General features: G+C 40.1%; 1 protein-coding gene across 5 annotated transcripts in view; it reads right to left on the reverse strand.

The window, feature by feature from the left end:
* The window catches only part of AGMO (alkylglycerol monooxygenase), a 413,111-nt gene that overhangs the window by 237,020 nt on the left and 160,832 nt on the right, over nt 1-15,259 (reverse strand). For all 5 annotated transcript variants that reach the window (XR_011976493.1, XM_072650817.1, XM_072650818.1 and 2 more), the window contains exon 4: nt 2,484-2,587. Coding sequence is in view for 4 of the 5 variants with exons in the window: in XM_072650817.1 (XP_072506918.1) it covers nt 2,484-2,587 (104 nt within the window). In the remaining variant the exon portion in view is untranslated. The remainder of the gene's footprint in view (nt 1-2,483; nt 2,588-15,259) is intronic.

A 15,259-nucleotide genomic window follows, 5' to 3' on the forward strand; every position in this document is an offset into this window, starting at 1 on the left:
AAAAGGGAAAGAATAAATACCTATCTCTTAAGATTGTAGTGAGGATGAAAGGAAATACTTGTAAAGTGCTTAGTCAAGCTTAAAATGTTATATAAATGCTAAGTATTATCATTATTATTAGAATAGCTGTGTCCAATTTCAAATTTACCCCCATGCTCAGCATTTGGACAACAAGGAAAGCTAAGATGGGTCAGGGTTGCAGTAGTACAGAGGGGCTAATACAACGAGCCAAGCTCACTCCTGAGGCAGAAGATGCCAACATCCCTTATATCAGTCTAGATAGAATGTAAGGTATTTGAGGCCTGGACCTAGTTCCCATCTAGCTTTGAGCCCCACACCCAGCAGAGCACCTGGCATGTAATAGCATTTTGTACATGTTGGTTGATAGACTATGCCTCATTGAATTCAATTTAGTCCAACTGAACAATCTTGATAGAAAATGATTCTTATGTATAAAGCCCTGAGAATAAAATAAATGACCAGATAAATGAATGAATGGATGCAAAGTATTTATCAACTATTCACTATGTATTAAGAACTGGGGGTGCCAAAGCAACATCTTGACCTCAGAGGACTTACATTCTCATAGGGACAGAGGTGACCAAGAATGGATAGTTTGGTCTGGGCAGTCACAAAAGTGGTGAGAAGAGCCAGAGGAGAGCAGATTCCTAGGCCCTTTCCAGAAGCAGCCAAAATTTTGATTTTTTCCTGTTCCCAGAATAAGAGACTGGAGTGTTTAGCTGGATGGCATGTGAAGGCTGGCTCTGTGGCCTGGCCTGGTCTGAATAAAGTTAGTTGTCAGTGACTCACTAACCAAATAGGACATATAGACTCAAGGCATGTGTTTCAAAGGCAAGCAGAGGGAGGGAGTAGTATTATATATTAAGACAATACATTCACATAAGAAAGTCAAAGAAACAAAGGAAGGATTGCATGGCAGAGAATGTGCTTACCTTCCTAGAAGCGTTACGGTCTAAGGAAGGGAACATTGATCTGGGAGGTGAGGGTTCTGGCCTGGTCTCTGCCAGAACATGCCATTATGTACCTGGCCTTGGTTGGGCTTGTTCTGCTGTGCTGAAGCTTTAGTTTGGAATTTGGTAACAAGAGATCAGTATGACCTCTCAAGATGTGTCAAGCCAATGTGTCATTGGAATGGGGGAGTCACAATAGAAAGGCATGCCTACCATTCTTTCCTCCCAGCACCAAGGGTACTGCCTCCAGTTGGTGCTGGACAAAACAAGCAAAGACACACAAAAGGTAAATTCTGATCTAAAAGATTTATAATATAGTGGGGAATAAAAGATGCAAATAGATCACTAAATACAAGATCCTTTGAACCCATTGAGAACATACATAGGGAGGAATTTCTGGAAAGGTTTCCTGTAGAAGGGGCTCCTCAGCTAAGACTAAAAGGTGTTAATTAGATGAGGCCAGGCAAAGGAGGGAGTATATTCCAAGGGCAAATGTCTGGAAGTGAGATGGCAAATCAGAGAATGTAGAAAGGGGAATAATGTGAAAGAATTGATGAAACATATTTTGAAATAAATTGTGGGAAACTTTAAATGCCAACCTAAAAGGTTTATTTTATCTACATTTTATTATTATATATGTGCTATTGCAGAACTATAGTTATTTCACATATATTTTATCCTAGAGGCAATAGAAAGCTAGTGAGGATTCTTAATCTTGGTAGTGACATGCTAAGACCTGTGTTTTAGGAGTATTTCCCTGACACTTATTAATTAATCAACTATTTGTAGTTGGTTATACTATAAATGAGTATTTATGAGGTACCTACTATGTATATCAAAACCCAAGACAAGGCCTTAAATATATAGGGACTAATTGACTGAGTCATCCTGCTAAATACTGGAAATAGAAATACAAAGAATTTTAGAAATCCTTCCTAGGCTTCAGAAGTCAGGGCTTCAATGAGAAGTCTGATAATGCAGTCCTGGAAAGAGGTGATGAGCACATGCCCTGGGGTGACAGCAGCCCCAGGGAAGTTGGGAAGAAGAGTTGGACAGGAAATAGAAAATTCCAATCGTATTTTGTGGCCAACTTGACATGACAAGAAGAGACTAGGATTGAAAGTGACTGAGTCATACAAGGATAAGAATTAGTTCCTTAAATCTGTCCCCAAACTGTCTTCATGTGACTCCATCTCAAAGGAATTCTGGGACAAGGAATCACTCACCCTGTGATAGGGAAAATGCAGGAAACAGGCTGTCCTCCCATTGCCCTGCCTCGTTTTCTTTATCACATGCTCTAGTTCTCCAGAGAAAAAAGCACTCAGCTTGTATTGGGGGAAAGCTCAAGGACCCAGAATCAAGACCCGCCGGAAAACTCTTTCTTCCTGTGAACATGGTCACAGGAAAAAGGAGGAAGTACATGTATGAGATGGTGATCATCCATTTATTGAGAAGAATAAAGAGGGTGGCATGTGCATGCTTTCTTTAAATGAGAGATTCCATGTGACTTACCCAGGATGTATATGTTTGGAAGGCAGATTGTCTCAATGCTGTGGATAAGTTGTAGTCCTCAGAGCTGTGATGTGTCTGGTGTGCCGCCCACATGATGTTAACCTCTGTGAGACATACAAGGTGGGAAAGCCATGAGAAGGAGAACACCAGGTAAGGAAAGAAATCCCTGCCATTCACAATGATGATGGGAGAAAAACCCTAATTGTCTGTGCCAAACAATGTCTGAGGGAGGATTACTCAATCAAACAAATAAAGCATGTATGGGAGGCAAAAAGGAAGAGGAGGAGGCAGAGGAAAAGAAGAAAAAGGAAACGAGGAGTTCATTCCAAGGCCCTGGAGGATTGCTCACTGCTCTAGTTTTAATAACTTTTTGTGCATGGTTATGAGCTACAAGCTCCTGAAAGGCCGGGACTCTTTTCCTTTTGTAGCAGGACTAGTAGTAGTAGGAGGAGGAGGAGGAGGAAAAGGAGGAGGAGGAGGAGGAGTAGTGATGGTTGTGGAAGTGTTATTATTAGTAGTAGCACTAGTATTAGAAGTATTAATAATAATAATAGTAGCAGCACCCATAGAAGTAGAGGCATAGAAGGGAGAGGAAGAGAAGTAGAAGTAGTAGTAGTAGTACAAATATTATTCTTTGTTGAGAATGGTCCTAGGACTATAGGATCAGAGATTCAGAGATGCTAGGTGACATATATTCATTTTGCAGATGAGGAATCCAAGGCAAAGACACAAAAGATCACCCACAAAGATCAGGGTCCAGGCAGAGAGTCTGATCTAAGTGTCTGATCTAAGTAGGCACTTGATATCAATTGTACCCTCAGAATACCAGCATTTACCCAAAGATTACCTCATAGCCCGTTTTAATTACCCTCTCTGAATGCTTGAAAACTCCTTGGAGGAAAGGACAATGTTTATTTTTTTCCTTACTTGTACCCCAGCTCCTAATGCTGAGCACCTAATAGACACTTAAAGCCTTGTTGGATTGAACTGAGTTAGAAGCTTCTAGCCTGGAGACGGCGGGTACCTCTTGGATTGCTCACACCTCTAGATTTAGAGATGATCCAGTCATACTTTGGTCAGGAAGCAAATAAATAGTGGAAATCCTTTCAAGGGCAAACTGAGATGTCCATCAGCCAACATGGTCCCAAGTTGTATGTTGGCAAAGACTTCATAGAAATGCCCTTCCCAAATGACACTTTCTTCAAAGAAATATAACTAAGGAGACATTATATACATAGATATAGAAATATAGATATGGCATTCCCCACAACTTATCAAAATATTAAAGCAGTGCAACTGTCACCCATCTTCCACTCACATCCCTCCATACCACCTTTTCCCTCTTTCAAATACAGGAAGAGACACAGACATTCTTTCATTTTTATTTGTATGTTATAAGGTGGAGTTTTGGGATTTTCAAACAAAACTCTGGTACAAGGAGTCCCCTTCTTACAATCCATTGTTTCTGCCAGGAAAGCATTTTCAATGGAAGTTCCACAAAAGAGGACACATCCATATTCTATATGCTGAGTATTCTCTCCTTCTTGCCATGAAGGAAGCCCAAAGCCCCATTCCTCCACTCCTGACTTTTGGTGTCACAGAGTGGTGTTCAAGATCCTCTTCTTCAAGTTCCAGAAAGATGAAGAAAAAAGTCACACGGAGATAGTGATTGTTTCTGTGCCAGCAGAAAACCAGTCATTTAGTCATGACCACCCAGGAATGGAGCTTTGGTAATAAGAGCAAGAAAAAGGCTGAGTGTTCTTTGGAGCTGGGGAAGACAGAAACTCTACTGCCATGGCAGGGCACTGCGGTTTGTTACACATTTCTGTGCATAGCATGACATGGTTCATATTCCATAAACCTAGGTGGCTTTTATTCCCTCATTTTAGTGTGAGAGGGATTCTCTGGGTAGGAGGTTATCAAGTAAATGCAAGGATGGATTGTTACTCAGTCATGTGACTCTTTGTGACTCCATTTAGAGTTTTCCTTGTCACTAGAGTGATTTGCCCTTTCCTTCTCCAACTTGTTTTATAGATGAGGAAACTGAGGCAAACATAGTGACTCACTCAGAGTCACACAGCTAGAGAATATCTGAGTATGGATTTGAAATCAGGAAGATGAGTCTTTCTTGTGTTTTATCCACTGCACTAAACACAGCTAGGTTCTGTGAGGAAGAGTTTAAGTAATCTGACAATGTAGATGGAGTGGTTGACGGAGACCCAGAAAACTGTGTTCTGTTGCTCACACTCAATTTCAATGTTATCTCTGCTTTATTTGGGTAAGAGGACAACATTGACACAAAGTCTTCCCTTATTTGGGATAACTGTGATGTCCAGTAGTTGGTAGATAATGAAGCCCTTTCCAGTCATAGAAAGTGTTTGAGTAAAATTCAAAGAAATTATGTTCATGTACAAATGAAAGGTGAGCTCAGTGGCACTGTATTGATATTCATACTCTCTTACCTTGTCTAGAAATGAAACTTTAAGAATGGTGGGAGTTATCAGTAGAGAGAAAGAAATAGAAACTCAAAAGTAATGACCTAAATCATCATCCAGTGGGGCACTAGGTGGCACCATAGTGCACACAGTGCCATGCCTGAAGTCAGCAAGACTCAGCTTCCTAAATTCAAATTTTGCTTCAAACACTAGCTAGTAGCGTGAGTCTGGGCAAGTCCCCAGCTCTGTTTGCATCACTTTTCTCATCTATATAACCACTCCAGTATCTTCGCCAGGAAAGCCCCAAATGGCATCATGAAGGGTCAGGCATGACTGAAAGCACTGAACACAAACAGTACCTTGATGGAAGCTGAGGATTCTAAGAGGGAGAGGTAGGGAGAAAGAATGGTCCACTTATGAGGAAAACCAGTGCAGAGACCTGGAGGTTAAATTAGATCAGAGAAAGCATTGATTGAATGCTTACTATAGGTTGACCACCCTTCCTTCCCATGAATAGTGATATAAAAAAAAGAAAAATAGTCCCTACCCTCAAGGAACTTCTATTCCAACAGGAAAGGTCATACATAAAAAGCAAGGAAAAGGTAATCCAAAGAATGAGGAGCTGAGCCAGGTTAGAAATGAGCATGACTGACCTAGAGTCATTCATCCTCAAATGAAAGATCTGAAGAGGAATCCACCACTTGAAGAACAAATCTATGGAAGTTGAGGAGTCATTTCAAAGGTGAGGTGGAAAAACAGATTTTTATGGATCTAAAAACCCAACAGAGTCATTTACATCAGATCCTAGAGACAATGGGGAAGGACTGGTGTTTATCAATTGGGTGAGTGACGTGGTCAGACTTTGCCCTCAGAAAAAGGAAAACATTGCCATAAGTGGGGAAGACAGATTGGAATGGGAGACATTTGAGGCAGCAAGGTCTACTCAAAGGCCAGTGAAGTACTTCAACCAAAGGCTTTCACTCAAATTGACCCATGTGAACAGAGCCAAAGGGATATAGGCAAGAGATGCTGGAAAGGTAAAAATGCCAAGATTCAGCAAATGATTTCCTATATGGAGTGAGTAAGAGGAATTGAAGTTGACATAAAGTTTACAAAATTAGATTAGCAAAATGGTGGTGTTCTTTGCAGTAATAAGGAAGTTGGAAAGGGGTAAGTCTGGGGATGGGGTGGTACATAATGAATTCTGTCCACAATGTGTGGTCTTGGAGATGCTTACAGGACATCAGATTCAAGATGCTAGATTCAGAGAACAAGTGGTAGACAAGTCCAGATCATAGAAGGGAAATGATGTGCAATCATTCTGCAAAGATTTGGAAGCATTATGATTTCAAATCAGGAAGGAAAAGATACTTTGGCAGTGAGGTATGTGAGTTAAAAAAAAAAATTGCCCACACTGAGAGAGTATGCAGCACCTAGATTTGGTGAGATCCTCTTTGGGGCACTGTGTTCTGTTCTGGGCATACCTTTAATGAAGAATTTTGATAAGCCAGAGAAAGTCCAAGGGAGAGAAACCAGCATGTGGAAGGGCTTTGTGTTCATGATAAAAGAGGATCAGTTAAAGTAACTGGGAATGTTTATCCTGGCAAAGAGAAGACTTGTGAGAAGGGGAAGGGAGGTGAAAGCTGTCTTCAGGCATTTGAATGACTCTCCCAAAGAAGCAGCAGTAGTCTTGTGCTTCTTAGCCCTAGAGGGCAGAAGTCTTAAGTTGGAAGCTGGAAAGAGGCAAATCTAAGTTTTATGTAAGCAAAAACTTCATTAATCAGTGGCAGAAGTTTCTCAACCAAAGCTTACTGGACAGTTCTGGATCAAGATGTGGAGGGATCTGAGTTGAACTCTGACCTCTGTGGACCCTTGAAAACTTGAGTTTCTCTGCTGAAACTAAAATTCTCTGGCTGGTCCTGGGCTTTTTTTTTTTTTCTTTTTTGCCTTTGTAAACTTCTTGTAGTGTGGGCTATTGACTTTTTCCAATCAGTGTCCTTCCCTCCTGCTCCTCTACTTCTAGACCCTTCATCATACTACCCCCTTTCCATAACATTACAAATAGAAGTCTTTGAAAAATATGAAGCCCTTTGGGATTTATTTATTTGTTAATGCTATTTTAATGCAGCCAAGCTAATGCGCTCACTAGGGGATGGGTTCTTCAGGTGAGTTTCGATAGCTGGCTAATGACCGATGGGTGCCCAACTTCCTCATGACCTCCACGGAAGCCCAGTAAGTGAACAAAGAATCTGAAGAGATGGCGGTTAAAGACCTGTCTCTTTGGTTGTTTTAATAGCTTTGACTTCCGATCACAAACTGTGTGTAACACAAGCCCTCACCCAATGAAGCCCAGCTGTGCAAACAGGGGACCGTAACTGGATCTAACTGCTTCACCTCGGTCATTTTTTTTTTCAGTATTGGGAAAGGTTCATGTAGGATCCTGTGATATTTTTTAAAGTCTGTGTTCATGTTAGATAGAGTCTGATAGTTTTCAGAGACAATTGCCAAAGATGTATTTTAATGATGAACTGCAGACTCCTGAGAATCTTTCATGAATACAACCAGAAGCTAGATGCTGCTTCCAATGACCTACTGCACTTTTCCAAGGGCTGACCAGCTAGGATTTGTGGAGCTACCATTGGAACAATATGGAAGATATGAAAGGACTCTTATGACTCCAAGAAAGAAATTATCTCTAAAAAAAAAGATTTAAGAAAAAAACAGAAATGACTGTTGAATGAATTCTGCTTTACTCATAGAGAATGAGGGGCTTACAGCTCAAAACTGGGAGATTTTGTCAGAATATTTTGTTTGTCCAGATTTTTTGTCTGTCAGAATAATATGCCAAAATTGTCAGAAATAAAATCATTTCCATTTTAATGGAAAATTAAAATGATATTGGGATACAAATATACACTTAAGTGCCACCCACCAAAAAAAGGAAATTTTGTCTACAAATGATCACCAAAATTCAAATATTTGATTAGATCAAGATTATTCAAGCTGGTATCCATCTAACTTCCCTCTACCATCTGAATATGAGATCTTTATGAGCAGGTGCTGCCTTGCTTTTGTCTTGCTAATCTGAGTACCTAGCAGAGGACTTGATGTACACACAGTTTGTTATTGTGTTTGTCCTTCATTCTCAAAGAGGACCATGACATCAAGATGATGACATGACTCACAGTTGACTTTGATTTGAGTGATGGAGGGCTGTGCAAGGTCACCAACCTCACTTTCTTCTCCTGAGCCCTCTGGGTCCAGTGGCCTAATATTCCTCAGGATGGCCAGAAATGGCCCAGGATGCAATGTGAGATCCTGGTTCTTTCAGGCCTAGGTCTTACAGCATTCTCACTTTGAGTGAGATATACCCATTCAGTGAATAGACTTCTTTAAGTAGCTTCTCAAGTCATGGCTCCTTTAAAAAAGAATCAAACTGGGAGGGGAAGACCCTCAGGGTCAATGGGTTGGTTACTTGTTGTCATTCATTCTCGAAGAGGACCAAAAGAACATCATCATGATAAAGTGAAGTTTCAGTGTGGCCAACTGGGGATGATCACACCAAAATGAGCCGCGAATATTCTATCATAAATAGGATCCAAATAGTCTGTGTGAACATTTGGAATGGGTACTCCAAATTTGCACATCCTATGTTTCCTTTGCATTGTCTCAATTGTTCTTTGTTCATAGGGCACAGCACCTTTTCTGATGTGGGCACGGCATACTGAGCAGTCCTGTGTCAGTGTCTCCCATGTCACACAAAGCTATTTTTTCTTAAATTCATTTATTTATTTATTTTTAGTTTTCAACATTCATTTCCACAAGATTTTGAGTTCCAAATTTTCTCCCCATATTTCCTCTCCCTCACTCAAAAACACCATGAATTCTGATTACTCATTACCCCAATCTGCCCTCCTTCCTATCACACTGTTCCCTTCCCTTATCCCCATATTCTCTCTTTTCTTGTAGGGCAAGATAGATTTCTATACTCCACTGCTGGTATTTCTTATTTCCCAGTTGCATGCAAAAGCAATTCTCAACATTCATTCCTTAAATTTTGATTTCCAGTTTCTCTTCCTTCCTCTTTTCCCACCATCCCCACTGAGAAGGCAAGCAATTCAATATAGACTATATACGTGCAGTTTTGCTAAAGACTTCCATAAGTCATGTTGTGAAAGACTAACTATATCTCCCTCAATCATATCCTACCCCCTATTTATTCTATTCTCTCTTTACACTTTGTCCCTCCCCTAAAGTGTTTGCTTTTAATTACTCCCTCCTCCCATTTGTCCTCCCTTCTATCATCCTCCCACCCCACTTAACCTCTTTTTCCTTACTTTCCTGAAATTTAAGACGGATTTTCATACCAAATTGAATGTGCATGTTATTCTCTTCTTAAGGCTTATGTGATGAGAGTAAGCTTCACTTTTTCCCTCTCAGTGCTCCCCTTTTTCCCTCCATTGAAAAAGCTTTTCTCCCTTTCTCCTCTCAATATATTCCTCTCATCCCTTAACTTAATTTTTTAGATATCATCCCTTCCTATTCAACAAACCCTGTGCCCCTTTGTACATATATATATATATATATATATATATATATATATATATATATATATATATATACATACATAGACACACACATATATATGTGTGTGTCTATGTATTTATGTATACGTGTGTATATATGTATATATGCATATGTATATATACACACATGTATGTGTGTATATATGTGTATATATATATATATATGTGTGTGTGTGTGTGTGTGTGTGTGTGTGTGTGCGTGTGTGTGTGTATAATCCCTCCAACTACTCAAATATTGAGACAAGTTTCAAAAGTTACAAATATTATCTTTCCATGTAGGAATGTAAACAGTTCAAATTTAGTAAGTCCCTTATGATTTCTATTTCCTGTTTACCTTTCCATGCTTCCCTTTTTTCTTGTGATTTAAAGTCACATTTTCTATTCATCTCTGGTCTTTTCATCAAGAATGCTTGGAAGTCCTCTACTTCACCGAATGATAATTTTTTTCCCCTGAAGTATTATACTCAGTTTTGCTGATTAGGTAATTTTTGGTTTTAATTCTAGTTCCTTTGGCTTCTGGAATATCATATTCCAAGCCCTTCAATCCCTTAATGTAGAAGCTGCTAGATCTTGTGTTATCCTAATTGTATTTTCACAATGCTCAAATTGTTTCTTTCTGACTGTTTGCAATATTTTCTCCGTGCACTGGGAACTGTCAAATTTGGCTGCAATATTCCTAGTAGTTTTTCTTTTTGAATCTCTTTCAAGAAGTGATTGGTGGATTCTTTCAATATTTATTTTACCCTCTGGTTCTAGAATATCAGGGCAATGTTCCTTGATCATTTCAGGAAAGATGATGTCTAGGCTCTTTTTTTGATCATGGCTTTCAGGTATTCCCATAATTTTTAAATTATATCTCCTGGATCTATTTTCCAAGTCAGTTGTTTTTCCAATGAGATATTTTGCATTGTCTTCTATTTTTTCATTCTTTTGATTTTGTTTTGTAATTTCTTGGTTTCTCATAAAGTCATTAGCTTACACATGTGCTCCATTCTAATTTTTGAAGAATTATTTTCTTCAGTGAACTTTTGAACCTCCTTTTCCATTTGGCTAATTCTGCTTTTTAAAGCATTCTTCTCCTCATTGACTTTTTGGGATTCTTTTGCCTTTTGAATTAGTCTATTTTTAAAGGTGTTATTTTCTTCAGCATTTTTAGGTCTCCTTTCGCAAGCTATTGACTCACTTTCATGATTTTCTTGCATTGCTTTCATTTCTCTTCCCAATTTTCTTCCACCTCTCTTATTTGATTTTCAAAATCCTTTTTGAGTTCTTCCAAGGCCTGAGACCATTGAATATTTATTCTGGAGATTTTGGATGCAGAAGTCTTGACTTTTATTTCTTCTTCTGATGGTATGCATTGCTTTTCTTCCTCTGAAAGGATGGGAGAAAATATCTGCTCATTAAGAAAGTAACCTTCTATAGTCTTATTTTTTTTCCCTTTTTTTGGGCATTTTCCCAGCCAGTTACTTGACTTTTGAGTCCTTTGTCAAGAGGAGGATATACTCTGGGGACTTGTAAGTTCTCAGTTCCTCCAAGGTGGCACAGTCAACAGAGAGGAGTTTACTCCTCTCCTGGCCTACACTCTGGTCTGGGAGCTACCGCAAGCTCTTCTGCCCAGGATATGTGAGTAGGATTCCCTCTCCAGGGCCTCCACCAGCTCCACCAGGCCAGGGCTCTTCCTCACCCCAGAGCTGTCACTCAGAACTGAGACCCAGATCAGCAGCTGGATTCCCCCAAGGTCTTTTGGCCAAGAGTTCCAAAAAATGGGTGCTGATGTTGCCTGGGGCTAGGGGTGGGGGAGGACTCTGCTCCCTTCTCACCCAGGTGAAAGAGTTTTTGCATTGATCTTTGAAGCTGTCTCTGGTGTTTGTGAGTTGAGGGATCTGGGAACTGCAGCACTGCTGGTGATGCCCTGAAGCCTGCTCCAGTCCTGTGTGTGCCACACCCCACAGCCAGGCTGTGCTAAGGACAAAGCAGGTGTGATAGACCTTTCCTGTCCATGTTCCAGACTACCTTGGCTGGAAATCTCTTTCACCCTGTTGTTTTGTGGCTTCTGCTGCTCTAGAATTTGTTTAGAGTCATTTTTCCAAGTATTTTATGGTCTGTGGGGGGAAAGCTCCTACAGGTTGTCCTTCTACTCCACCATCTTGACTCCACCCTGCAAATCCAAATTTCTTGAGAGAGACCTTGAGAGTGTCCTTGTATCTGACTTCCATGTGATAGCCTTCCCCATGTGAGTTCTCCATAAAATAGTCTTTTTGGCAGTGTACATTTTGCCTTCGAACAGTGTTACCAGCCCATCGCAGTCATGCAATGTTAGAATGCTTGGCAGTTTAGCTTGAGCAAGGACTTCACTGTTTGATACCTTATCCTGCCAGGTAATACTCAAAATCTTCTTAACACAATTCAAAAAGAAGTGATTCAGTTTCCTCACATGACGCTGGTAGATTGATGTTTCACAGGCATATAACAATATGGTCAGCACAACAGCAGGTGCTTAATGAATATTGCTGATTGGTTGGTTCAAGTTGATGTTCAGTGGATCTTGTTATGCTCTTGCCCTATTGGCATGGCACAGGATGAGGTGAGAGGAATAGGATACTGTGAGAGAACTAGAGCCTCCAAACCCTATGTGTTAGACAGCTAAGCTTAATATAAAGCCAGCTTGCCTTTAAGCCTTTAAACATTTTCCTTCAGGAAATTGACACATACTCATTTAAACCTAGAATAAATACAATTTTGCTTTTTCATTCATTCATCCCATTAAGACTTATTATTTGTCTACTAAAGATCAAGAACTGCCATTCCATCATCATGTGATTTTTGAAAACATTTTACCAGAGTGATTAGTGCTTATAAGTTGGTATAAATGTGAGAACACAGATATGGAAAAACGGAGACAAAGAGAGACAAAGCATTGTAAAGAGATAAAGAGACAAAAATGGAGTAATTCAATATTGCTCTGAAACTTTCAATGTGTTTGTTGTGACCTTACAGGAGAGAATTTTTTTTTCTGGTGACAGTATATTAATATTTGATTTCTGAAATAAGATAACATTTCCCCTTTCTTATTAATTATCTAAGTCAATAGTTTTAGGTAGTCACTTCCTTACATCAAGAAATTCTTTGTTCTTCTCCATGAGGTTTTCCTTTAGAATAAGATCCATGTTTTACCTTATAGATATCGGATGCCTTGAATTAAATTGAGCTGTCAAAGGGACGGGGCCACATGATCCTCTCACAATCATAGATCCAAAGTCTGTAAATCCACCTCATGGCTTAGAATCCCTCTCTGCATCATTGGCAGAGAGGACCCAGCTGAGGATGATATGACTATTCCTTTCTTATCTAAATATTTAAGATAGCTCTGGAGGAGAAGTGAGACTGGTGACCTGCACAGTCCTCCTTCACTCAAAACAAAGTCAAGTGCAAGTCATGTCATTATTTCTCTGATGGCATAGTCTTCTTCTCACAGGACAAACATGAGATCTTTAAGATGTCAATAGAATCACAACTGTTGGAGCTGGAAGGGACAATAGAAACAATAATCAATACAAGCCCTGGAGCTGTTTCAGCAGTAAACAAAACACTAGGAAAGAAGGAAACACATATTCATTAAGCATGTCCTCTGTGTCTGGCTCTCTGCTAAGAACTTTAGAAATATTTTTTCATTTGATCCTCACAACAACCCCGGAAATTGGAGGATAATTGTACCTCTATTTTATACTTGAGGAAGCTGAGGCAGGAAAAATGTCCAAGTCATCTAGCTATTAAGATCTGGAGCTAGAGTGGAATTCAAGTCTTCCTAATTTCTGAGCCAATGATTTGCCTCCTGGACTGCTTACCTACCTCTGAAGAACACTTAGTGACCCTGCTAAAGCTATGGTGGGTTCTTCTCTTCAATCAATCAATATTTATTAAACCCTACTATGTGAGACACTGTGCTGAGCACTGTGAATGCAAAAGAAGCCAAAGATAGCCCCTATCCTCAAAGAATTTACAGTCCAATGAAGGAGATAACATGCAAACACATATACACAAAGCAAACAACACATAAGTTAAATAGAAAACAATTAGCAGAGGGAAGGCACTGAACTGAGAGGAGATGAGGAAAGCTTCTTGTGGTGGGGTGTTAGTTGGGACTTAAAGGAAGTTATGGAAGATAGTAGTCAGAGAAGAAGAGGAAAAGTCTTCCAGGCATGAGAATCATCCAGGGAAAAAAAAGACCAGAGCAGGGAGATGGAGTGCCAGGTTCATGGAATGTCCAGAATGTCAATGTGAGGTAATTGAAGACTACTTGTCAGGGAGTAAGGTATAAGAAGAATAGGGTGGTAGGAGAGGGCAGGTTATGAAGGGCTCAGAATGCCACACCTTGGAGGCAACAGGGAGTAAATGGAGTTTATTGAATATTCAATAAATGCTGAATATTTATTGACATGACCAGACTTGCATTTAAGGAAAATCACTTTAGTGACTGAATGGAGGATGGACTGGAGCTGGGAGAGATGTGGCAGGGAGATCCACCAGCAGCTATTGCAATAATAAGGTCATGAGATTATGAGGGTCTGCACCAGGGTGGGAGCTATGTCACAGAAGGGAAGGGGGAATATTTGGAAGATGTTACAAAGGTGCAATGGCTAGGCCTTGGCACCATCTTGGATGAGGAGGGTGAGAGAAAGTTAGGAATCATAGATAAGTCCTAGGTTGTGAGCCTAGGGGACTGGAAGGATGGCATTACTCTTGATGGTAATGGAGAAAGTTGGAGGCAGGGAGGGTTCAGGGAGAAACATAATGAGATCTGTTTTGGACATGCTGAGTTAAGCAGAGACCTCAGGGAAGTTTCCATGTTGGTCCTATATCCATCATTACTCTATTTCTCCCTATGTTAATGGACACATTAAAGACATGGCTTTCAAGTAGTATATCCTTTCACCTGATCAATAGGACCTTTCCCCTGCTGGAAGATGTGCTTGCTGTAGAAGAATTCTGTATCTGTCTATGTGATGGATTCTTCCTCAACTGATTCTGAAGAAAGGAGAGTATCCACTGTGATGTTCTGAGGCTCTGGATTGTCCTGAATCACAAAGTGGACCCTACTAAATTGCTTGTCCTAAATTGCATCTAAGACCTAAATAGGTCTTTTGGAGTTGCTCCAAAAGAATTTGTGACCTACTAGTCAAAGTGGAGAGGCTAAGAAGTGTCTTTACAAACAGCTTGGAGAGAAATTGAACCATCTAGAATATCAAAAATCCAGTTAGGTCAGGATCTGGATAAGCGGGTAGATCTTTCCTAGCATCTTCCTTTTCTGAATGATTAGCAGTTAGAAAATCAGCCCTACCTGCTGACAATATGGACATCCCTATCCCAGAATGACTGCTCTCCCTCATCACCACCATTCTGTCATGCAAGAGACAAAGCCCTGCGCATGCATGCACAGAATCATGGAAATACTTGGCACTTATCAAGGTCTGAGGTGCCAATTACATGAGAAACTAAAAAATCACCCCTCTCCTCTGCCCCAGCTTAGTCATGCATGACTAGCAAGTGAGCCAAAGAAATTAATGGAGCTGAACCAAACAGACTAAGATTAGTAACAGACCCAAGCTATCAAAAGCTGCCTAATTGGACCATTCTGTTCTCTGTGAATGACAATAGATATGTCCTCATTTCTTTGCCTGTTTTCTGCTCATTGAATGAATTACTCATGTCATCAGTATTATCATCACCATATCAGAGGCTTCCTAGAGTGGGTGCC

The sequence above is a fragment of the Notamacropus eugenii genome, chromosome 3 (genome assembly GCF_028372415.1).
Source record: "Notamacropus eugenii isolate mMacEug1 chromosome 3, mMacEug1.pri_v2, whole genome shotgun sequence".
NCBI classification, from domain to species: Eukaryota; Metazoa; Chordata; class Mammalia; order Diprotodontia; family Macropodidae; genus Notamacropus; species Notamacropus eugenii.